This window comes from Lontra canadensis, unplaced genomic scaffold (genome assembly GCF_010015895.1).
Source record: "Lontra canadensis isolate GAN:19392208 unplaced genomic scaffold, GSC_riverotter_1.0 scaffold16, whole genome shotgun sequence".
NCBI classification, from domain to species: domain Eukaryota; kingdom Metazoa; phylum Chordata; class Mammalia; order Carnivora; family Mustelidae; genus Lontra; species Lontra canadensis.
The window spans coordinates 19,709,167-19,734,332 of record NW_022631010.1 but is presented as its reverse complement, the minus strand read 5'-3'; the positions used below and the strand labels follow the sequence as shown (position 1 = coordinate 19,734,332).

The window sequence follows — 25,166 nt, the reverse complement described above, 5'->3', positions numbered from 1 at the left end:
ATAAACACACTAATCTAAGTAAAAAGAAACTGAAACAACAGCCTCATTACTTTATTCACGTTATATTTTATTTCTTATAATTAATGGCTAATTAAAGAAAAAACTGTAGCACCATACTATTTTAAGACCACAAATGTAACTTAAATGCTATCCCATTCCATAAAACAGGGACCCTTCCCCCAAAGCTATAGTGGGCATTTATTTATTAAGTTTCCCGATCCCAGTGAAAACTAATACTTTTTATTACTTATCAAACACACAAAAATTACTGTTCTCCCTAGCTGAAGAATCTCACAAATGATACTTTTTCTTTATGTACATGGTTCATTGACTCCAACCAGAACAGAGCTACTAAAATATCCATAATTACAAAGCTCAGACTGGGGTCTGGCTACTCCTAAGGGTTATTCACTGGTATGTTAAGCAGGATTGTCAACCATGTGAAAAATGCTCCATCTTTCCAGAGAGCAATGTTTTACCTGAGGCTAAGGAATCACATTATATATGAAAAAAAAAAAAAAAAAAAAAAAAAAAAATTTTTTCAAAAATGTTAAATGGAAGTTTTTTTTCCCCTAAGTGAAATATACAGAAAACCTCAACATATAAAACTAGTTTTAGGAAATCACATTGGCAGTAGGAGTGGGCCGATGCGATTTCTCCCTCCACACATAGCTGGGGGCTTGTGACCCCTTCCCTCCTGGGGTACCCTGGGAACTTCTTGCATGCCAAGCCTCAAGCCCTCCAATCTCAATTCAAGGACTGGACATCCTTCTCAGGAACAGGTTATAGAGGGGAGTCCAAGAGCCACCAACATGGTGAGAATGCTGCTTTGCTTTTCTAGGTAAATGATAGACCATGCTTACTTGTGCTTCTTTTATGTGCTCAAGTCCAACCCTTAACATCCAAATTTCTCTGGCTTTTCGATCTTTTTGGTTGTTATAGATTTCAACAAATACTTCCACTTGGGTTATGTAGCTTTCAGATTCTGTGGCATCTCTACCTTAAGCAGCAATAGATCTTCCCAAATTGTGAGGAACCACTGAATGTTCCCAGACATCATTCTGTCCCTTAATCTGGTTTCTGAACATTCTGGTTCTTTTCCTTCTTTGTATATTCTTCTAGTCGAAGAAGCCACTTGGCCCAGTACTGCGAACAGAGCTCAGTGTCCATGAAATGTGGGTGAGCAGGGGATCCATCTTTGTAGGCCACCACGATTAAGCCACACTGAACCTAGGAAGAAACACAGGGCAGTTGCAATATTTCTACAGTAGGACCAGAGTTGAGGTTCATTTCCTTTTTGCTCTAGGGCAAACTCAGAATAAAACAATCTACAGTAATAACTCCTGTTTCTAAAAGGGGTTGGTGAAAGATTATACCAGGATACGTAAGAACACAAAGATGACAAGTAAGATATTGAAGAATGGACTGTAAACACTAAAGCACTATTCACAATGACAGAAGCTCAGAACAGGGGAAGTGCTTTTTAAGGTGGTAGAGGGACAAGGAACAGAGTGAACAATGGGACACAAACAGAATAAAAATCACGAGGAGTTAAGTAGCCATGAATAAGCATCGAACAAGGCTTTATGTAAGTAGAGGCTCAGTGTCCCAACCTGAAAGCTATAGTTGGCATCATTATTTATGGCACCAACATAGGCCACAACCTGCAGCGGGTTGTCAAATGTATTTCGAATGTAAGGTTTCGGTTTCTCCGATGTCTTCCAGTCAATCACACACAGCTTGCCCCTAAAGAGAAAGAAAAGGAAGTCTTCGTAAGTAATAGTTCAAACTGAGAAACCTTAAGCCTCTTCTTAGGTATGGTTTACTAATTATCACTCAATGACTGTTGCTTCTATTCTCCACTTTCCAAAAAGACAGCTAGCTCCTCTGAGCTTTACTCCTGAGGATTAGAGAAGTGTGATGTTCTCTTTCCTGAGTCCTATATTCAGGTCAGTAATGGGGCTGCCAGGGTTACGATGGGAAATGCTTCCGGAAGCACACCGGCGAGAATTACAGGTGCAGATCCATGCAGGAGGTCTGGGGAACTTTCCCACAGTTCCAGTTTCTAAACTGTCTCAAAAGTCCTTTGGACCTCCATGGCCTTGTTTAACAGTTGACATGGGAATTGAAACTATGTCTATCACTATCTTAGTTGGATCTTATTTCAAGTATTTATCAGGATGGACCACAAGAGACCAGTAGCAATCCCCATCATAAAGAACAAAAGCATCATGGTGCTTCAGAAATTCTCTTGCTAGGAACCAAAGGTGGAGTTCAAATCTATCAGCATTTAATAGGCACTGATTATACACAGAAATACAAATAAGAAGACTTGGTCCATGCCTTGATAGTTTACATACAGGGTAGGGTGTCTTACTATTAGGGGTATTGGGAAAGATAAAAAAAAATTCTTGCCACTTTAAAATAAAGTCAAATAACCAGTATATTCCTCCCCATTACCCCTCTCCCAGTGGGGTTTATATTTGCCAAGTGCGGATATCAGAAGGATCACAGGGTGAGCAGACTGATAACTGGTGACTATCTGTTCATCCTGTCTTTCATGAACTTCAGTTTCAAAACCAGCAGTTTAGAGGGAGTTTTTGTACAAGGTATGCATGTTACCCACCTGCCACCATAGTTCTAGAACGTATGCAAGGTATCTATAAAGTCAACCTAGAGTAGCACTGTCTAAAAGATATAAAATGCACGCTATATATGTTATTTCAAATTTTCTAGTAACCACGTCAAAAAAGAAAACAGGTGAAATTTTAATATTTTATTTAACCCAACATACTCAAAATATTATCATTTCATTATGTAATATTAAGAAGTTATTAATGGAATACATCACATTCTTTTTTGTAGTAAATCACTGAAACCTACTTTATATATTCACAGCACACCTCACTTTAGATTGGTCACACTCAAGTATCTAATGGTTGTATGTACTAGTGGGTAGTCTCTTGGACAGTGCAGGGCTAGAAGTAGCTTTACTGTCTCTGTCAAACTCTGCAATATTACAAAACCAATATAATCTATGAAAATGAAGAGAGGGCCCCAGTTCTCAACCTGGAATAAATCAAAATACCCTAAAATAAAGATTGATATGGACCACCGTTTCTTGCAACATACTATAACTTGCAGAACTACATAATGTGGAAAAGAGATTTTTAGTAGTATAAACCCAAATTAAAATTGCACTAAGAAAGTTACAGTTCACAACAAATGAAAAGATGCTCAGCCTAAGTTAAGTGAAATACAGAATGAAACCACGAGAGACAATGTTGATAAAAAGCACCTAATACGGTGTCATTGAAGGTGTGCACACATAAGCACACGCACACCTGGGACAACTGAAAATGCCTGTTCCCTTTAATCCAGCAACTGCCCTTTTCAGTATGCACTGCAGAGCAATAGTTTGATATCCCAGGTCTAAGTGACAAGAGCCTGAAAATATAAGTATTCATATCCAGGCCTACTTCAGATCAACTGAATTTATCCGACTGTATATAAGATCCACCAAACCAACAAGTGAACCTCACAGCCATATACAAGGAGATATGTACACTGCTGCAGTTTGTAATTGTGGAAAACCAGAAATAACCTGAATGTTTCCCCAGAGGGAAATAGATACGGTTCATTAATACAAAGGAATACCAAATAACAGTTAAAGAGAGAAGATCAAAATCACCATGGTAACATCTGTCGAGTAGTTTGCATTTTAAGTACTATACAGAGAATGTCTCATTTAATCTCTGTAAGAACTCTATGAGGTAAGTCCTTTTATTTGTCTTATTTTAGAGATGAACAAACAGAAGTACAGAGAGGCTAACTAGCTTAAGGTTAAGATGAAAAGCTAGAAACCAAACTTAGTCAGCCTGGCTCCAGAGCCAAATATCTTACCAGCTTTGTGATACTATGCATGTAGAAATTTCTATATACTGTGACTCTCACAGACATGTAGGTAACAATACATGGTATTCTGCGTATGTATCCTATACAGTGCTGTGTATGTATGTGGAAAGTAGACTGGCAGTGTCTTATACTTGCATTAAACAGTGTTAGTCTTGTGGGTGTGTTAAGTAGTATAGGAAGTAGCCTAGGACATAGTGATTTGTCTTTGGCAAGGGGACTGTGAGAGGAGGGAAGATGTGGTTATAGGTGATGTGAGCTTAATTTATGTTATTATTAAAAAAATCGGGGGACACCTGAGTGGCTCAGTTGGTTAAGCGGCTGCCTTTGGCTCAGGTCATGATCCCAGCATCCTGGGATCGAGTCCCGCATCGGGCTCCTTGCTCAGCAGGAAGCCTGCTTCTCCCTCTGCCTCTGCCTGCCACTCTGTCTGCCTGTGCTCACTCTGACAAAAAAAAAAAAAAAAAAATTGGAAGCAGATGTGACTGTGTTAAATTCATTTTGAGTGGTGGAAAATTATTAAAAGAGAAAAGGATGTTGCAGATCTACATAAACTAATAAGGAAAGATCTCTAAAATAGTTTCAAAATGAAATAAAGCAGGGTTTGGCACTTTGTGTTAGTTAGTGGGAGTGGAGACAAATGATTGTAACATACAGTCATAAAGCACCTCAAGACCACAAGAACTTTATTTATTTTTAGGGAAGGGGCGGGGAGGAAGGGAGAGAGGGAGAGAACCCAACAGGCTTGATCTCACTACCCTGAAATGAAGACCTGAGCCAAAATCAAGAGTCCAGTGCCTAACAGACAGCCATCCAGGTGCCCCAAGATCACAAGAACTTAAAATCAGAGTAGGGGTGGAGGATTCTGGGAAAATGGAAGAGTAGGAAGCACCTGAAATATGTAGGCCCACCTAGACAACAACTGCAATGGCAGAATCTGCCTGATATAATTATTGGAAATCTAAAGCCTACTGAAGCCTTGGATGGTAAACTCTGGTTAATTTTGGTTAATTTCGGCTCTTAACAATTACCCATTCCCCCCACCCCTTCTCAAGGGGCAGGCAGCTGTGCACACGATCCTGGAGGAGCGCATATACAGCTTGTGGGAATAAGAGCAGACAAAAAGGGCCTCATCCTCCAAATGTCAGGGATCTGTGCTCTCATCACTGATTGCTGCTTCGCTTCACAGAGGTATAGATGAGCAGGATGGCCATTGTTACTGCACCTCCCCCCACTGCTACAAGCCCCTCTTCCTCCAGCCAAATTACTTCCAGAGGACTTAAAGGGCCAACAGCCATTTCTTCCAACCCTTCATTTTTCTCTTTTTCCCTTATTTGGGAATTAAGATACTAAAGACTACAACACCGATGGGAAAAATAAAGTGACTGTGTATGTCCAGGGAAGGGCACAGGCCCAGAAAAGACCTGAGACCTTCAGGCTGATCCTTAACACAGAGACAGCCTATGAGAACAATAACAAAACCCCAAATAAAAACAATGAATACGGGTGCCTGGGTGGCTCAGTCAGTTAAGTGTCTGCCTTCAGCTCAGGTCATGATCTCAGGGTCCTAGGATCGAGTCCCATATCCGGCTTCCTGGTTCTCAGGGAGTCTGCTTCTTCCTCTGCCTGCCGCTCCCCCTGCTCGCTCCCCGTTTCTCTGTCAAATAAATAAATAAAATCTTAAAAAAAAAAAAAAAGTGAGCACTCTTGTAACAATGATTTGTAACTCCACTTTTTGTTTTCTACAGTTTTTTTTTTTTAAAATCTTGAAACAAGCAGAAAAAAATATTGCTCTTAGGTTGGTTGATCATACAAATCTTGATCAATGTTTTGTGAAACATCAGATAGCACTGGTTCATCATGTTCTTCCATTCTGCTCAAGTGAGCTGCCCCATACAGAACACAAATTTCAACTAGTGTTTTGCCTAAGACTGCTGCTGTATCCTCCCGATGGGAAACATCTTCACTGTTATTTTCTATACTCATTCTCATCTCTCTTTTTTTTTTTTAAAGATTTATTTGAGACAAACAGAGAGAGCGTGAGCATGAGCATGGTGGGGGTGGCGCAGAGGAAGAGGGAGCAGCAGACTCCCCTGAGAAGCAGGGAGGTTGATGTGGGGCTCGATCCTAGGACCCTGATATCATGACCCGAGTTGAGTTGAATGCGGATACTTAACAAACTGAGCCCTCTAGGCGGCCCACTCATCTCTTTCTCTAATTGTTCTTAATTGTTCTTGAGCTCTCTGTAGTTCTCCTAATCTCCTGTCTTTTTCTTGCATTTCCAACTCCAGCTAGAATATTAGCTGTTGCTGCTGAAACAGGAGCTCCTCTGACTCGAGTCTATCCATCATTTCCTGCCCCATCAGAGCTGGTTCTCATTCATTCTCCAAGTTGGCCATTTCCTTTTGTCTCAGTTACTCCAGCCACATGTCCTTATACTTATAAATCCACAATACTACCCACTCTATTGGATTCAGTAAATTCTTGCTACTTCTGTGAAACCCTGAGTTAGACATATTCCAAGGTACTTTTGAAAATATGCTGACTCCCTTTCTAACCCTTACCCTTAACCTGTCAGTAGCATCCTGTTGCTGGCAATGAGCCATGCACCTCAGGTGCCAGAGACTGCATGCAGCAAAGAGGGAGGGCCCCATGGATAGGTGAGTGGGTTTTTTTCTACATAATTAAAGAGATTAATAAACCTAAAAAAATTATTAGTTTATGTTTTGGGGCACATAATATATAAAGACAATTTTGTGACAACCACTAAAAGGGAAAAGTAGGGACAGAGTTGTTTAAAGGAACAGTCTCTGTATGTCATTGAGGTTGGTACAATTTAAATTAGAGTGTTATAACTGGGATGTTAAAGGTAATCCCCATGGTAAGCACAAGGACAACAGCTATAGATAAACACAAAAGGGAATGAAAAAAGAATTGAAATGTTTCACTACAAAAAAGAAACAGAACACAAAAGACAGAAACATACAGGAAATGAGACAAAAAAGATATTATGCCTATAGAAAATAGGTAACAAAATGACAGAAGTCTCTCCTTATCAGTAACTAGTTTAAATGTAAATGGATTAAATTCTCTAATCAAAAGACAGAGATTGGCAGGATGGATAAAACACATGATTCAACTATATGCTCTCTACAAGAGACTCACTATAGACCCAAAGACACAAATAGGCTGAATGTGAAAAGACAGAGAAAGATATCTCATGCAAATAAAAACCAAAAGAGAGCAAAGGTGGCTCTAACAGCAGAAAAAATAGTCTTTAAATTGTAAAAAAATGAGACAAAGAAAGACATTATATATTAATAAAAGGTTCAATATATCAAGAAGTATAACAATTATATACATTTACACACCTAGTAACAGGTTAGCAAAATACATAAAGCAAAACCTGACAAAATTGAAGGGAGAAATACAGTTCTTTTTTAACTTTTATTTATTTATGTAATCTCTATACCCAACATGGGGGTCTGACCCTGAGATAAAAAAGCCACATGTTCTTCCAAGAAAGCCAGCCAGGTGCCCCAGAAATTCAGTTCAATAATAATAGTGGGAGAACTTCGATACTAATTTTCAATGGACAGAACCAGACAGTAGGAAGTAAGAAAATAAAGGACTTAACACAATAAACCAACTAGATCTAATGGACATACAGTACTCTCTACCCAACAACAGAATACACACCTTTTCAAGCACATTCCAGGACATTTTCCAGGACAAACCATATATTAGGCCATAAATTAAGTCAGAAATCAGTAAAAGAAGTAGAACTGGAATAAAAAAAATCATAAATTTGTGGAAATTAACATAACCAACCAAAGAAGTCACAGGGGAAATCAGAAGATACTTAGAGGTGAATAAAAATGAGAACACAGCATACCAAAACTTATGGGACATAGTGAAAACAGTGTTAGGGAAGCTATACAACAATAAATATTTATATTAAAAAACAACGAGGGGCGCCTGGGTGGCTCAATGGATTAAAGCCTCTGCCTTAGGCTCAGGTCATGGTCTCAAGGTCCTGAGTCGGGCACTCTGCTCAGCAGGGAGCCTGCTTCCTCCTCTCTCTGCCTGCCCCTCTGCCTACTTGTGATCTCTGTCAAATAAATAAATAAAATTTAAAAAATCTAAGAAAAAAAAAGAAACAACGAAGAATCAAATCAACATCCTAGCCTTACAACTTAAGGAACCAATAAAACAAAGTAAACCCAAAACTTATAGAAGAAAATAAAAGAGATTAAAGACAAATGAAATTCAGAATAGAAAATCAATAGGAGGGGCGCCTGGGTGGCTCAGTGGGTTAAGCCTCTGCCTTTGGCTCAGGTCATGATCTTAGGGTCCTGGGATCGAGTCCCGCATCGGGCTCTCTGCTTGGCAGGGAGCCTGCTTCCTCCTCTCTCTCTCTGCCTACTTGTGATTTCTCTCTGTCAAATAAGTAAATAAAATCTTAAAAAAAAAGAAAAAAAAAAGAAAATCAATAGGAAAAAAAATCAATGAAAATAAACACAAAACCTACGAGGACTATATCATGAAGAAATAGAATATCTGATCGGCTCTATAATTAGAAAGGAGATTTTATCAGTAATCAAATATCCTGGCAACTAACAGCTCCAGACCTGATGATTTCATATGGATGAATCCCACCAAACATTTACATAACTAATACCAATGCTAAAACTTTCCCAAATAAATTGTACAGTAGGGAACTTTGTAATTCATTCTATGAATCCAGTATTACCCTGATACCAAAGCCAGACAAAGGCACTACAAGAAAACTACAGAATAATCCTTACAAACAAAGTTGTAAAAATCCTCTACAAAATAGTAGCAAATCAAATTCAGCACTTATTAAAAGAATCATACAGCATCACAAAGTGGGCTTTATTCCTGGAATGCAAGGATGGTTAAACACAAAAATCCACTAATGTTATATGCCTTATTAATAGAATGAAGGAAACCATTTAATCATCTTAACTGATGAAGAAAAAGCATCTGACAAAATGAAATACCCTTTATGAAAAAAATACTCAACAAGCTAGGGATAGAAAAAACTACCTCAATATAATAAAAGCCATATACATATGAAAAGCCCACAGCATACTCAATGGTGAAAGACTGTAAGGTTTTCCTCTAAGATCAGGAACAAGGCAAGGCTGCCTGCTTTAATCACGTCTATTTAACAGATCTGGATGTTCTAGCCAGGGCAATTAGGCAAAACAAAGAAATAAAAAAGCAACCAAACTGGAAAGGAAGAAGTAAAATTATCTCTGTTCACAGATGAATGATCTTTTATGTTAAAAATTCTAAAGAATACACACAAAAACTGGTAGGACTATATAAATAAATTCACCAAAGTAGCAGGATACAAAGTCAACACACAAGTCCAGTGCATTTCTATACATAAACAATGAACAATATGGAAAGGAAATTACAAAAACAATTCCATATAACATCAAAATGAATAAAATACTTGGGAATTAACCAAGGAGACTGAAGACTTGCACAATGAAAACTGCAAATCACTGTTGAAAAAAAATGAAAAATTTAAAAAAATTAAAGACCTAAATGAAAACATGCCCCATATTCACAGATTAGATGTAATAGTTTTAAGATGTTCATATTACCCCAAGTGATCTGCAAATTTAATACAATCTATAAAAATCTCAATGACGATTTTGCACAAATTGAAACTAATCTTAAAATCCACATGGAATCTAAAAGGGACTCTGAAAAGCCAAAATAACCCTCAAACAAACAAACAAACCTGGAGGACTCACACTTGTTAATTTCAAAGCTTACTACAAAGCTAGAGTAATTAAAATAGTATGGTACTTGTATAAAGACAGATGCATAGACTGATGGAAATAAATAGAAAGCCCAGAAACCCTCACATACACTGTCACATGATTTTTGACAAAGGCACCACATCTATTCAATGAGGAAAGGACAGTCTTTTCAACAAATGGTACTGGGGAAACTGGACATCCACACGCAAAAGAATAAAGTTGGACTCTTACCTAACACCATATAAAAAATTTAACTCAAAATGGATCCATGACTTAAAGGTAATACTTAAAACTAAGGCTTAAAACTACATAAAACTCTTAGAAGAAAACATAGGACCCAAGCTTAATGACACTGGATTTGGTGGTGATTTTACTGAATGTGACACCAAAGGCACAGGCAACAACAACAAAATACACCAATTGGCTTACAGGAAAAGCTCTAAAAATTGTGCATCAAAGCACAAGGATAAAGATTAGTCAGTCACAAAAAGACAAATACTTTGATTTTACTCATATGAGGTACCAAAGAGTAGTTAAATTCATAAAGACCAAAAGTAGAATGGTGGTTGCCAGGGGCTGAAAGCAGGGGAGAGTATAGTAATCACTGTTTAATGCGCACAGAATTTCAGTTTTATAAGATGACATGTCCTGGAGATGGTACTGATGGTTGTACAACATCATGAATGTATTTAATGGTAATAAATTGTATACTTAAAAATGGTGAAGTTTATGGCAAATTTTATGTTACATATATTTTACCACATTAAAACCTTTTTTAAAGAAAAAGTGGAAATGGGAGACTTACTTTTAGTAGTGTGGGTTAACCACATATATTACCTATTAAAAATGTTTTAAAAATTTCTGAAACCTTAATTTCCAAAAATATTCAATGGACATATTCTCAATGTTGATCCTTTCCACTCGAAGAGCAGAAAACAATCATCAGTACTGTGGACAGCACTGTGAAGTGTCTGGTGTTAGGAACTTCTTTTTTTGATTTTGTTGTGGTTTTTTTTGGTTGTTGTTTTAAAGATTTTATTTATTTGAGAGAGAGAGAGAAAGCACGAGAGAGGGGATGGTCAGAGGGAGAAGCAGCTTCCCTGCTAAGCAGGGAGCCCAACTCAGGACTTTATCAGGGGCTCTGGGATCATGACCTGAGCTGAAGGCAGACACCCAACCAACTGAGCCACCCAGGCCCCCTCTGTGTCAGGAACTTCTTGAAGGCCTTAGGTAGAACTGACTGTATGGCTACCTTGGTTAATCTAAAAGGCAACAAAAAATAGCCTATTAAATTTCTAGGCACACAGGGCTCTTCTCAGATATGAGGCAGTTATGGCACAAAACTGTTAGGTACCCTGAACAGTTTCCAGACTAATGAATATTCTGTCAATTTTTTAAAAATTTAAATTTTGACTAGAGTTCCAAGAGTTACACTCACAGGTTTTTACCTATCCTGGTGTGTTGCCCATATATATATACATATATATATATATTTTTTTTTTTTTTTGGAATAGGGTATCTGCGGGTTACAGCTCCCCTTGGAATCTGGAATAAGTGGGAAAAACAGTAACGTAGCAGCAATTTAAAAATCACAGAAAGCTTTAGTAAGTTCAGAGTCCCTACCCATGTCAACCACCACCTGGAAGCCAGGAAAAGAAATGATTTTCAGGGCTAACAGATCAAGGTGCTATTTTTAGGGAAATGGGAAAGAAAATGCAGGAATCAGATTGGATCTTTTTTTTTTTTTTAAAGTTATTTATTTTAGAGAGAGAGAAAGAGTGAGAGAGCATGCACATGAGTTGCAGGGGGATGGGTGGGGGCAGAGGGAGAGGAAGAAAAGTCTTAAGCTGACTCCACACTCAGCACACACCCGACCCAGTGCTCAATCTCATGACCCTGAGATCAGGACCTGAGCCAAAATCAAGAGTTGGACGCTTAACCGACTGAGCCACTTGGGTGCCCCATCAAATTGGATCGAGTGGTTAGTAGCTTGCTTGGGAGTAGGGAAGGAGGAACGTGCTGCATATGGAAAAATTATACCTTTTTTCTACCAAACACTTTGATTCTGGAACACAAATTTACAAGAATTATGAGGCTCTTCCCCATGTATCTCTTATCTCCTGCCCCGTACTCAATTCTTTTATGTATCATAGAGGTTTTTGACTTCACAGGGCTGTACCTTGAAGCAGGAGTTCAGAGGAAAAAATACTGTTTGACAGGCGTTATCTGTTCCACCCCGCATTACTTTATCTCCACACTTTGATAGAAAAAAAATCTAATACTTACTGATATTCAGCCACACAGTCCAGTAGACCTACATACTTTAGGGTCTCATGTTGAACAGCGCTTTCAAGAGCTCGCACTCCACTGACATCTTTCAGGATATGCTGGACACTTTCAATATATCCAGATTCGAGATTTTCTTCTCTTTCCTTCAAGTCCCCCTCAGGTGCAAGTATGCTTTCCAAGGCTTTATGGAACCGTTTCCCTTGTAAAAATATGTCTGAAAAGAAAATCAGGGGAAAAAACAAACAAGAACAAAGTTAGTCTAAAAAACAAATACTTAAAAACCTCTGAACAATAAAATTAGAAATTATGTGAATTATCTTTAAGTGACAACTGCTAAGATACCACATTTTAGCCTCTTGTGATATCTAAGAATGTACTTTGAAAAGCAAAGGGATTTAAGGGGCGCCTGGGTGGCTCAGTGGGTTAGGTCTCTGGCTTCGGCTCAGGTCCTAATCTCAGGGTCCTGGGATCAAGCCCCACATCAGGCTCTCTGCTCTGCGGGGAGCCTGTCTCCCCCCCTCCCCGCCCCCGCCTTCCTGTCTGCCTACTTGTGATCTCTGTCAAATAAATAAATAAAATCTTAAAAAAAAAAAAAAAAAGTAAAGGGACTTAAAATAGTTTGAACAATAAAAAGAATCAAAATAAAGAATTTCTAGTAGAATTAGGCCAAAGCTACAGGTGAAGATCTAGGGCAACACCTAGTGTATCATATTATGAATTTAAGCATCCATTTTAGTAACTTAACTGGTTATGAGAAATAATCATTAGAAAGTTAAGGAACTGTGCCTCTTTTCACAGTTCTTTTTACAACCAACACCAAATTAATGAACATAGTGGGGGAATCCTTTCACTAACAGGCCTAATGAATGGCAAGGAATAAAAATCAAGTCACATACAAATTAAAAACAAACTGCAGGTTTTGGGGCTTGGGGGTAAGAGGATATATGTAACACTCTTCTGCACTTTTTGGGGGGACTGAAACAGGTTAAGACAGTTGCTCTATCCTGAAATTTTTCCTCATATGCTTAAGAAAAATTGGATATGTAATTGACATATAAGGCTGTATTCATTTCAGGCATTCAACATAATGATTTGGTATCTGTATAGCCTCATACATTTTTAAGTTAAGAAAATACAAACAAATCCAAGAAATTGTACATATTCACTTCATCCTTGACAAGGGAAGGAAACAAAGAGAAGGCATTGTGCTAAGAAGTGGCCTTGGTGCTTTCAAAATATTATTTAACTTTCAAACACAACAACCCAGCAAGGTAACAATCATGACTCCCAGTTTAATGAATGAGGCCTACACAATGCTTTGCCGCAAAGCAAAAAGGCAGACTAGCAGCCTGGCACCAGAGTCCATGTTCAATTCCAGTCCATCATACAACAGAATGAGGAAGGCAAAATTAGGGATTAGAGTAGGAAATATATATGCATGGAGACAGACCCATAGAAAATTAGGAAAATCTGATCTAGTAAGGTAATTTCAATGCATATATTACATTTGTCAAATTCTCTTTTACCAAGACTTTGAAAGGTCAGTTCTATCACTGTCAAAAAATAGAATCACTTCTGGGAAATTACTTGGAGAGTTAAATGACATTCAACTGAAGAACTGAGCTATTATACTCCAAATTTACTTGGCTCAACTGGACTTATTTGCATGTGAAAGGCCTACAAGAAATTTAAGACAGATGGAATTAAAATCTAGGTAAAAGTACAGCATTCATCTATAGACAAGTTTAATGAGGCAGAACACAAACATGGTCAAAACAGGAAGAAAACAAACTGTTTTATCAATTGCCAAGCAAATAAACAATTTTCTACTTCAGACTTAACCCTTAGCTAGGTCCATCACATGTAAGAGGCAAGAAATAATGGAATCTAGATTTGGGGCCCCCTTCATTGTAAGGCTCAGAACATGAAATATGATTGAATTTGTCAAAGTAAATTTTATTAGTAGTAGTTTTTTAAGATTTTATTCATTTATTTGAGAGAGCAAGGAGAGCAGGGGGAAGGAGCAGAGGGAGAAGGAGAAGCAAATTCCCCACGGAGGAGGGAGCCAGAAACAGAACTTGATCTCAGGATGTTGGGATCATAACTTGAGCCAAAGGCAGATGCTTAACCAAGTGAACCATCTAGGTGCCTCTAAGTAAATTTTAAAAAGCACAAGATTTATTGCAGATAGTATCATCAGAATATTCATTCAATAAATTAAAGGAATGAAAATGAAATGTTTTCAAGTCCCAGTATATAACGTGCATTTAAGAGAAAAAAAAAATCCATGAGTCTCCAAGATTCTGACTGATAAACTGGCAGGATGGATAACATTTTAAGATTAAAAAGTAACTATTTTTAGTAATAAACTGGAAAAAATAAACTCCACCCCTTCCCACTATGATCAACACTTAAATATAAATCCAAGTCGGACTTTTTTATCTTTGGCAATCTTCAAAAGGTAAAGTGATACTTGAGAAATTGACCAAATGTTGAGAATGCCAGCTCCAGGCACATCTCTATGCTCTAGCCTTTGGAAAAAGCAGGGGGAAAAGAATTTACCAATACCGTATTTTAAAAACTGCCTCTCCTGACCCATTAATCAATTTAGTGGGCTATGACATGCTTTTTCTTCCTTTTCTTCCCTTCTTTATTGGTGGTGGGGGGGAGCATGACCCTAATCCTCACATGATTGCCCCTTATGAAAAAAAGTGATTCTGCCTGTTTCTTAAAATTGATTCTGAGAAACACGTCAGAGTAATAATCTAGATCAACAAAGTGAATTATATGGAAAACAACCATTGTTTTATTTCTGCTTGGGATAGTGAAGCACCTTCACATTCCCAACAGAAATTCCTTTCCTTTATCAAGGAGGCCTCCAGAGTGCTTTTCTACTTTGAGCCAAGGGCTACAAAGTCCTAGGTTCCCAAACTCCTAGCAGGTTTCTGCCTTTACTTATCTGTGATTTCAGCATCCCCACAAACTATGATATTCCAGGTTCAAGGAAAATCAAAAACAACTTCCCATGAGGAAATAATGTCAAGTCTAAATCCTAGTGGTACAAAATATGAAAAGTAAGATGCCATCAGATTTCATTTTATGCTGCTTGTTTAGAAAGCAAAAAATAGCTTAGTGGTTGTTACTTATTACCTAAAGGCAGTTAGCTCCTACATATGGTCCTCTCCCACCACAGCTGAGGAATGTTCTAAAGGATGAGGACCTTAACCATTTTTTGACATACGCAGGTGCTGCCTATATGCTTAACGTATGTGACATGTTTAATGTGTTACCCACACACAGTTTTTTCTAAGGTGCCACAAAATTAGTGCATTACTCTCAAAATTAAAAGTGCTCTCTACCAGCCACTAGGGGTATACGTACTGCTCTCAGGGAAGCATGGGCTAAGGAATGATCAACCAAAAAAACCTAGCTTTAATAAAAGACAACTATATAATCCTGATGGGACCAGCTAATTCACCTGTGCCAATGGTCTTTCACCTTGCTTTTGAATGAAGCCTGTTTTAAGGAAGCTATTCTCCTCACCTAAGAAGTTAGTATTAGGAGTTGAAAGCTTAAGTTTATTTGTTCTCAGTTACTAAACAAGAGCATCAGATTATTTCAGTTTACCAAAATCTAAATACAAATCATGTGCTCCGGTTTACCCCTTGTCTTTAAATTTACATGTCAATGAGGATAAGTAGAGCCGGGGTAGTCACTGCATTCTGAAGAGAATGCCTAGCAAACAAGTAGAATTCCATTATCAGGTGACTGTTTTCCTTAATCAAAGAAAACAGGCAACTTTAATACTTAAGTTTATAGCTTATAAAAGAATTTTCTACATCATTTAGTCAAACTACTTGCTCTCTGTCTTCAGTTTCATTTCATCTGAAATGAGAATAATAGTATATATGCTGCATAGGGTTGTTATGATGATTGAGTTAATACAGATTAAGTGCTATTTAATGCTACTTATCATCTGAAAGCAGCGTCTCACTAGTTTAGGTCAAAAACACCCTCACTCTTTTGACCCTGGTGCTCTATAGTCTAGAAAACACAGTAACCATACAGAACCAGGATTGAGAAAATTACTTGAAGAATATTCTGCAAAGCCATCCTCTCCCAGTTCCAGAATCATCCGCTGTTTCCACCTCTCCAAGTAGAAAAGCTGTTCTGATGTCATAGTCTGCTGAAGGATCTTGGTGACACTACGTGTTGTATTTCTTTGCAAAGGGATTTTCAAAGGAACTGTAGGAGTACTTGTTGCGTTTAGTTTTATGCTTCTCTCTGGATTGAAGAGAGGACACCAGTTTCGTGGAACTCTTGCTTCTTCATCTTGCTTAGGGGGCTTACACTTACTCACAGGTCCATAAAGTAAATTATCTTCCTCAAACAATGATTCTGGAGTCTGAGCAAGGCCTCTGGATGACAAGACAGATTGTACTAAATCAGAGTACTTTCCTTGGTCCACTTCTTTATAAGGATTCACTTTTTTCTTCCGGCTGCATGAGTAAGAGGAAGTGGAGAAATCCACATGGGCGGTTGGTTCTAGAGAAAACCTCTTTGAACTTCTAAGCTGCCTGCAGATGGTCTGAAACGCCTTCATCTTTAGATGCTTTCTCACTTCCCTCTAGTCTACTTGCAATGTTGAGGGCCTTTTATCTTTGCACTCCTATTAAAGAGAAAAGTGGAGTTAGATACCAAATGCATTAAATATTTGAACGGCTAAAATGGAAACTGCATCAGTACGGTAAGGCACATTAACCTGCGTCCATTAAGCTTTTCCGACATGTATGGACAATGCTGTTTCCAAAGAAAGACTCTCGTTAATAGGCAGAACGACCAGTACTTGTTAAATGTGAAATAGTACAGCTTGGGGCAAGACGTCGCTAATATTCAATCCGAAGAATCGGGACACCTAAGAAGGGAGGCATGTGAGACATATAGAAAAAGAGAATGCCACAGCCCGTCCCATAGCGGCCACGACGGTCAAGGTGAACCACTGATCCCTACCTAGATACCAGGCGCCCTGCTTGCTAAGTATTCCAGGAGAAGACTTCTCACTAAACTCCCGCACCCTTTAAGGTGGTTACTTCTGCGACACGGTTTTACAGACTCGGAAACTGAGCTTCCGAACGGTCCCACCAGGAAAGCGCGGGTAAGCAGCGGTCAGCGGGGCCCATCATCGTGATTCCAAGACTGGGGCCTCCCGCTCCGCCCTACATTTGGAACCACGCCCTACATGTGGAACCACGGTCCTACATGTGGACCGGACAGCTGGGGCCTCTGCTGTGGGAATCAGGATTAGGGAAGAAACAGCTTAAACAGAAGCCAGCTCTCGGCCAGGAAAGGTACCTCTGAAGCCACCAGACTTCACTCAACTTCCAGCGCGCCCACAACCTCTGCAGACCCGTACTTTCCCCGGTCCCGCGCTCAGAGATCGAGTTAGGCCCCGCCTAAGGGGCGGCGGTCCCCGCTTGCACCGCGCCGGGGACGCCTTGCAGCTAGCCTCTCCTTCACCGCCGTAGACACTCCCGCGATCCTTGGGGAGTCCCTCCCCTCCGGAGTTAGCGCGCGTTCTGTCAAATCGCGCCCTTACGCTCTCACGATATCTTGTTTACGTCACAGCCCGTCGCCATCTTGAACTCTGGCTGAGTAATAAATTGCCCCGCGCTAGAGCGCGGGCTTTCTTGAGACGCGCCTTGCTGAGAGGGTTCACGTTGCTCCGAATCCTTGTCGCGGCCCTGCGGTTGGCGGTTTCCGCGTGGCCCGGAGCGAGGGTAGGCCACGCGTAGCTTTTTTGCCCGGCTCCAAGATGGACGGCAGCGGGGACGGGGGAGGCCGCCCTGGGGGAGCACGTGTCGCGCTGCTGGCCTTTCCCGGGGCTGCTGGGATGGTGGCGGAATCTGGAGGCCTCCCGCCGCCGTCGGGCAGGGAGGCTGGCGGAGGCGGGGCCGCGGCCGCCCCTGAGAGGCGCCCCGGAGGCGGCGGCGTCCCAGCTTCTTCTTTCCTCGCACAGCCAGGCGGCCCACGCTCGAGGCCCGCGTCGCCATGGCCGCGGTTCCCGAGTTGCTGCAGCAGCAGGAGGAGGACCGCAGCAAGGTGAGGCCCTCCTCGCCCTCATGCTCCAGGACGGGAGGCCACGCCGACCTCCTGGAGCCCTACATTCCTTCCCTTACCCCTTGAGGGCTGCTCGTGCAGCCCTGTTTGTCCGCAAAGGCCACCCCCCGCCGCCACGCGGAGGCTCCCGCCGGACCCCACGTGCCCTTTGCTCCTTCCTCTTTGAGGGTTGCGGACCCGAGGCTAGAGCCGGCGTCGCGGGACCGGTCTCTGCTAGCACACGCCCGGGTGTCGGGTACGGAAGGCGCTTGGCGGGTCTTTGGAGCTCCTCTCTGGAGACACGAGAAAGTACTCTCACGTAAAAAGTTAGGAAAGCTTCTGGCTTTGTAAGGATTTGACGGTGAACGTGAAATGCACTTGACGTGCAGTAAATGGCATATTTTGGTTCTGTTGCCTTCGAACTGCCAGTCCCCCCCCAACGTCCTCTCACCCCTCCCCCTCTTGGGAAAGCTTTTTGGCCCAAATACTGGGGAAATTCCATCAAATCAAATCTGAAGCGTGTTCTTTAGAACTTTATAAACGCCAAATGCGTCACTGCGGGAATTTCATCATTTTTAGTAGGTACTAAAATACTTGTTAAACTTAGTTTTCCTTTTAAAAACTTGCCTGTTTGTGTAAGCTATCCCCATGCCCCTTAAATCTTGAGTTCTAAAAGATAATGCAATAAGTTCGGGTTACTGTGGCCAATTAAAGATTGAGAGGGGTCTCTCATTGGTCTTTTACACTTGCTAATTTCGTATTAATAAAGGTGGGTACGAGACGCATAACGTGCGGAATCATCACCATGAAAGAAAGTTTTTCTGACAGAAAATGGGGGGGGGAACCCTTAAGAATACAGAGCATTGTCAAGTGTAAGTAACCTGGAAGGCATTTTAATAGCGTTACATCTACTCAGAAGTCAGAGGCAACCTTTGATCCACGCAGCACGTGGGGAGAGACTGTTTTCCATCTAGGAAGTAGCCAAGTAAACACAGCTAGCTGGATTCTTCCAGCAGGGGTATCATTGCCGCGTTAGTTACTGAAGTGCAACTTGGTGTGTGAGCGTAGGGTCTTGATGGGGGTACTTTTTATATTTTTGAGAGTTGAAGCAAAGTGTTCTTTGTTTAACCGAAAGTGGGAGCTTGAGATTATGATTCTAAAATACTATAGCCGTAGTTTTCTTTATAGGAGTTCAGATGCTTGAATAGGAATATTGACAGTAGTTTCCACCCCCCCCCCCAATCTGGTACCTCATCTCTTGATCCAGAATCTGTTTTATACAGCTATTTAAAAGGACTTCACTCCTTCAACTGACCTTCCTGTATTACCGCACTATATTGTAGCTGGCTTTTAAAATAATTTTCCCACCACTCATGCTCCGACAGAACTGGGGGTTATAAAGGCTGTTTCCTGCCTTTTTTAGTGGATACAGGAAAGGATTATACAGCATTATTATTAAGTTACAGAAATCAGGAAATTAAAAAGCCTAATAATACCACTCTAACTGTTGGCTTCGTCTTGCTTCTTTTTTTTTTTTTTTTTAAGATTTTATTTATTTGAAAGACAGCCACACATAGTGGAGAGGGGAGGAGGGAGAAGGTGAAGGGACTTCTGCTGAGCAGTGAGCTGGACCTTGGGTTCAGGACTTGAGCCGGAGGCAGATGCTTAACCAACTGAGCCTCAAAAGGAGGCTCCCTCATTCTGCCTTTTTAATCTGTGATCCACAGCCAGCCCTGTGCTGTGGATCAAGTATAGGTGTTTTTCACTGTTTAGGAAAAGGGAGTTTGGGAAAAATGAGAAAATAGCAGGAAGTCAGATCTTGGGCAAACTATTTTCTTGCCATAATACAGTTTTGTTAGCCAAGTGAAATATTTTATGTTTTTACAGCAAATGTCTTAAATGTGAACTTCTCACTTTGAGATTTACATGAGGATAAGGATGGGGTTTAGATCACTAGTAAAGTAGGGAACATAATTGACTTGAGGATTTTGAATGCTCTTGCAGTTAAGTACTCTTTTCAGCTTGTTCAGCAAAACTAAAAGGGGTATTAGTTTGTATCTGGTAGCCTGATAATTCCGCTTAGTTACATCTGTTAGTTGGGGGTGTTAGGATTTGTCTCCTTTCCCAGAAAGCAGTTGAGGAAAAGAGATACATGATAAATTTTTTTTTTTTAAACTCATCCTCTACTGATAGGAAAGATTGTATTTTGATTTTTAGAGAAGTAAGGTTTTACCAGGTCGCTCTTTTTTTAAAAGATTTTATTTATTTATTTGACACAGATCACAAGTACGCAGAGACACAGGCAGAGAGAGAGGGAAGCAGGCTCCCTGCTGAGCTGAGCGCCTCCTTCGGGCCTTGATCCCGGGACCCTGAGATCCAGGTTAAACCCACTGAGCCGCCCAGGCGCCCACCAAGTCACTCTTGAAAAGGTTAAAACGTGGACAGCATTTTAGGCGTTACCATCATGATAAACTAGTACCGAGATACCCCATTCCTCCAGAGTTCTGTAGTGTCTTGGAGTTTTTCGTGGGTAGGAGAGAAAAATTGGAGATTATGCAGGACCTTGTTCCTGCAAAAATAGTTATCCTGGCCTTCGGTCATTCTGTATTTATTTTTTTAGGCTTTCTGGGCCTTCCCTTTGTAAAAAAGTCATTAAAATAGGTAGGCAGCATGTGTGAGTTTCTGCTTAGAGAGTCATTGTCTATCTTTTTAAGTTGATGAGTCTCATTCCTGTTAGTCTAGCAAACCTAGGGTAAGTTGAATGTGGGTCCTGATTGCCTGTTGGACTTTTTTTTTTTTTTTTTTTTTAAGATTTTACTTTTATTTATTTGACAGAGATCACAAGTAGGCAGAGAGAGAGGAGGAAGCAGGCTCTCCGTAGAGAGCCCGATGTGGGGCTCGATCCTAGGACCCCGGGATCATGACCTGAGCCGAAGGCAGAGGCTTTAACCCACTGAGCCACCCACGTGCCCCTGGACTTTTTTGTAAATAATAAATTGCTACCAGGGTCCAGTTAAGTTTAACACATAAAGAAAGCTGTGAGGTGATATTCTTCTCTGTCTACAGCTATTACAGCTCGGCCCTTCAGTAGTTGGTTTTGTGAATTTTGGTTGAGTGGTGTCGCCTCCGCCAGTCATTAATGTTTATGGTGCTACTCTGGTTTGCAGCTAGTTTTTATTTTATTTAAAGATTTTATTTATTTATCTGAGAGACCTCATGAATAGGAGGGGCTGAGCGGGAGGGAGAGAGAATTTTAAGTGAGCTTGGAGCCTGACTGCAGGGTGCAATCCCAGGACCCTGAGATCATGACCTGAGCTGAAACCAAGAGTCAGACTGCTACCCAGGTGTCCTGTGCCTAAAGATTTTATTTGACAAAGAACACAAGCAGGGGAAACAGCAGGGAGAGGAAGAAACAGACTCCCCTCTGAGCAGAGAGCCCTATGTGGGGCTCAATCCCAGATGCTTAATCCTGCCCTGCCTGTGTCTTTTTAAACTGGTGTGGAAGTTGTAGGGACACTGTTCTCTTTCAGTTTGGGTGAAGAGTGACCTATAGTTTGTTATAGGAACAATGTTGAACTTTTAAAAATACTATAGCAAGTCCAGATTTACTAATTTTTGTGGACTGAAGTTTATACCAAATACCTGACTTCATTTTTCTCTTAGTTTACTGCACGCCAGAAGTATGACTTAATTGGAGCTGCCCACACCTTAGTTCTGGATCAGTAACTTGTACAGTGTGTCTTAGGATCCTTATTTGTGAATACTACTTTAGAAGTCATAATCTGCTCTCCTTTTTTTGGCTGTGAGAAGAAATGGTCAAGGGAGAGTTTTCTATATCTTGAGATTCTCCTTCGGTAAAACCTAAACATCTAATACAGAGCTTTTTTTTTTTTTTTTTTTTTTTTTTTTTAAATTCATTTTGAGACACAGGGAGGGAGCATAAGTAGGGAGAGGGAGAAGCAGACTCCTCACTGAGCCAGGAGCCTGATGTGGGACTCAATCCCAGGACCCTGGGATCATGACCTAAGCTGAAGTCAGATGCTTAACCATCTGAGCTACCCAGGTGCCCCAGACTTTTGGTTTAAAGCAGGACTTCTCAACCTAAATACTGTGCACATTTTTTGCTTGATAATTTTTTGTTGTAGTGAACTGTACTGTGCGTTGTAGGGGGTTCAGTATCCCTGGCCTCTATTGGGTGATGATTCCCTTCCCTCCAGTAGTGAGAGTAAAATTATGAATTGTCAAATGTCCCTTTAGAATCACTTGGTAACTTTTCTCCCTAAGGTGGTATGAGATGTGTGGGTCAGGTTGTGTTAAGGAGACCAATACTTAGTAAGCCCATTTCAAATTTTGTTAGATCTAGGATTGATAAATTCTAAGGAAATAATAATGCTGTATAAAAACGTAAGCATTGTTGACCAACTTTGGAATTAGCTTTCTCACCAGTATTGAGGAATCGTATCAAAAGATGGAGAAAGGGGCGCCTGGGTGGCTCAGTGGGTTAAAGCCTCTGCCTTCTGCTCAGGTCATGATCTCAGGGTCCTGGGATCGAGCCCCATGTCGGGCTCTCTTTGCCTCTCTGCCTCCTTGTGATCTCTGTCAAATAAATAAATCTTAAAAAGAAAAAAAAAGATGGAAAAAGGTGGATTTCTTTAGCAGGTTCAGGGCAGTTGAAGGTTACAGGGGCAGCTGTGTTTACCATGGTGGAGTTCAGTGCCACTGTGGAAACCTAAGGCTGCTGGGGGCTCTCACACCGCACTCTCAGAGCGTTGTGGGCCATGATGTAAGCTCACTGAGAAGTGTGCGGTGTTTAGAACTGGTATAATACCCTGCTTTTTGAACATCTTGCTTTGTTTTTCAGTGCCTGAATGCTTGAAGAAATTAGGCAAGAGTAGTTCTGTAGGTTAGTACTCCGAATTCTTCAAATAACCAGTGTGAAAGGCTCATGCAGTGAAGTTAGATAGTATTTTAAGGAAACAGCCTAACTTCTAATGAACCCAGTTCTTTTGAGGAAAGTATTTCAGAGCTTTGTAAGATTCTGCCTTTACTTTTTGAAACGGCAGGAAGACAGCTGCAGGACCTCTTGTCTCACATGAATGTGGCAAACTTCTCACAAGTATAAATTGAAGTTTCTCTGCATGATTTAGCTTTCCAAAAAGCTATTTCTTTACCTCTTAACACCTATTTATAATTGGCCAATGAGTTAACTCTTAAAAGAGATCTTCACCCTAAAAGAGGAATGTGGAAATCATCAGCTGTTTCACACCCCAAATGCAAACCATAAATACACAGTAGGGAGTGTGTTAAGTTGTAGCTGAACTTCTTCACTTCAGAAATTGGGTCCTTGGCTTGATTCCCTCCTGCTTTTCTTTTTTTTCTTTTTTTTTTTTTTTTAATATTTTATTTATTTATTTGACAGAGATCACAAGTAGGCAGAGAGGCAGGCAGAGAGAGAGGAAGCAGACTCCCCACAGAGCAGAGAGCCCGATGCGGGGCCCGATCCCAGGACCCTGGGATCACGACCCGAGCCGAAGGCAGAGGTTTCAACCCCCTGAGCCACCCAGGCGCCCCCCTCCTGCTTTTCTTTTCACAAATTTGGTGTAACTTTTAAGGTACTCCTATGGTCTGGAGAGAAAGGGTAATTTTCTCAAGGTAGTTGCCTACAGTGTGCATTTTCTGCCTGAAGAGTTTATGGTTTACTACTTTTGTTGGGGTCCGTGTAAATTGTGAAGAGTACAAATGCAGATGTCACCAATTTCCAAGGCTTTCACTTAACCTTTCATGGAGAGCACTACAAAGCTTGAACATTGTGCTTGCTAATGGATACAGGGAGCTGGTGAATGATAAAATTTTGAAAAGCTGGTGTTGCAGTCTTTGTATCTGAATGATCCAGGAAATGTGCTTACCTCTGACTCAAAGCAGAAGAAATACCACCACGAGCCTTCTCTTTTTGTATGCTATGATTTGTGTCTCAAATTTAGATGACACAAGCTTAACCTCAGATAGTTTTCTGCTCATGTTGCTGAACCACATCATTGGTGGTAAGGTAAATTCTTTTTATTCTCAAATCTGTGTCTGTTTCATCTTGGGTTGATCATAAATTAAGTTCACGAGGCTCACGCAGTGAATGTTTGCAGTATATGTGCTGCCTAAGCCACCATGGTGGTTAATGTTTCTAAACATCCTCATTGAGGTGACTAATGTGTAAAATGTCAGGTTGGTTTCAGAGGGCCCTGGACTTGGTAGACCAAGAAACTGATGGGAGCAGCCTTGCCTTGGTGGGGAGGCAAAGGACTTGAGCTCTGAATGGATTTGTTGGAGCTACTTCCTTTGTAGTGTTGGTTTATTGCTTCCTAGTAGAACTTCTCTGCTGCAAGATCATTACAGATCATACAGTTTAACCCATTTGTTTTGTGAATTCATTTGAAAATAATTCAGACATCTGGCACATAGATGGATTTCTTGAATTAAGGTATTTAAGCCAGTAATTGAACTTAATCTCTTTCTGGTTGCTTGTTGGAATTTGACTAGTTCATAGATGGGCTTGCAGCTTTGTGAAGTGATGATTCAGTTTATCCATTCGCTGAGTGCGCTGCACTGACCTTCTTCCAAGCCTCGGTTCCTGTTCTAGGAACTTGGGGCTACGTAGCCTCCAAATGCCCTGCAGTCTGCGGTGTTCTACCGTGGGCAGCTTGTGTGTTGGTAGACTACCGGTTAGAATGGTTGGTGTCAGCAGGGATGGGTCCCTCTGGGTCCCATCTCACCAAGATGAGTGGTAGAAATCTGATCACTTGCTGCAGCCCTTTATCTAGTTTTAAAAGCGTATGACTTCCATAACTATTACCTGTGTTTGTAGACTGAAGTTTTCCAGAAGCCTTTGGTTCTATTATCTTTGAGGACTAAGATGATAACGGCAGGACTGAATTGCAGAAGGGGAGACCCAGTTGGTGTGGGGGGAGTGAGGCAGGAGATGTGACAAATACCTGTAAAAGCAGAGCTCATACGTTGCTTAGAGTTGATTGAATTGCTTTTCATGCACCAGTGCTATGATGAAAAGCTAGAATTGAA

At 40.7% G+C, this 25,166-nt stretch overlaps 2 protein-coding genes and 1 non-coding gene across 7 annotated transcripts in view; 2 read left to right on the top strand and 1 right to left on the bottom strand.

Annotated features, from left to right (window-relative positions):
• Positions 1 to 541: 541 nt before the first annotated feature.
• On the bottom strand, positions 542 to 17,683 carry MGME1 (mitochondrial genome maintenance exonuclease 1). Of its 2 annotated transcripts, none has more exons than XM_032859238.1 (5): positions 17,599 to 17,683; positions 16,092 to 16,671; positions 12,000 to 12,216; positions 1,614 to 1,746; positions 542 to 1,230 (listed from the first exon to the last, which is right to left on the bottom strand). In XM_032859238.1, exons 2-5 carry the CDS (start codon positions 16,603 to 16,605, stop codon positions 1,069 to 1,071), a joined length of 1,026 nt encoding a protein of 341 aa, XP_032715129.1. In that variant the 5' UTR covers positions 16,606 to 16,671; positions 17,599 to 17,683; the 3' UTR covers positions 542 to 1,068. The 2 variants fall into 2 exon arrangements, with proteins under 2 accessions (XP_032715129.1, XP_032715128.1); XM_032859237.1 differs by lacking the exon at positions 17,599 to 17,683 and adding an exon at positions 17,355 to 17,500.
• Positions 17,666 to 25,166, top strand: part of SNX5 (sorting nexin 5) — a 27,911-nt gene continuing 20,410 nt past the window's right edge. For 2 of the 4 annotated variants that reach the window (XM_032859233.1, XM_032859235.1), the window contains exons 1-2: positions 17,666 to 17,779; positions 18,019 to 18,101. In XM_032859233.1, the coding sequence (XP_032715124.1) occupies positions 18,051 to 18,101 (51 nt within the window). In that variant the 5' untranslated portion in view covers positions 17,666 to 17,779; positions 18,019 to 18,050. The remainder of the gene's footprint in view (positions 17,780 to 18,018; positions 18,102 to 25,166) is intronic. The other 2 variants (XM_032859234.1, XM_032859236.1) reach the window with 2 other exon arrangements.
• On the top strand, positions 24,653 to 24,889 carry LOC116868824. Its single transcript, XR_004382902.1, has one exon. It is a non-coding gene; the product is annotated as a small nucleolar RNA SNORD17 (small nucleolar RNA).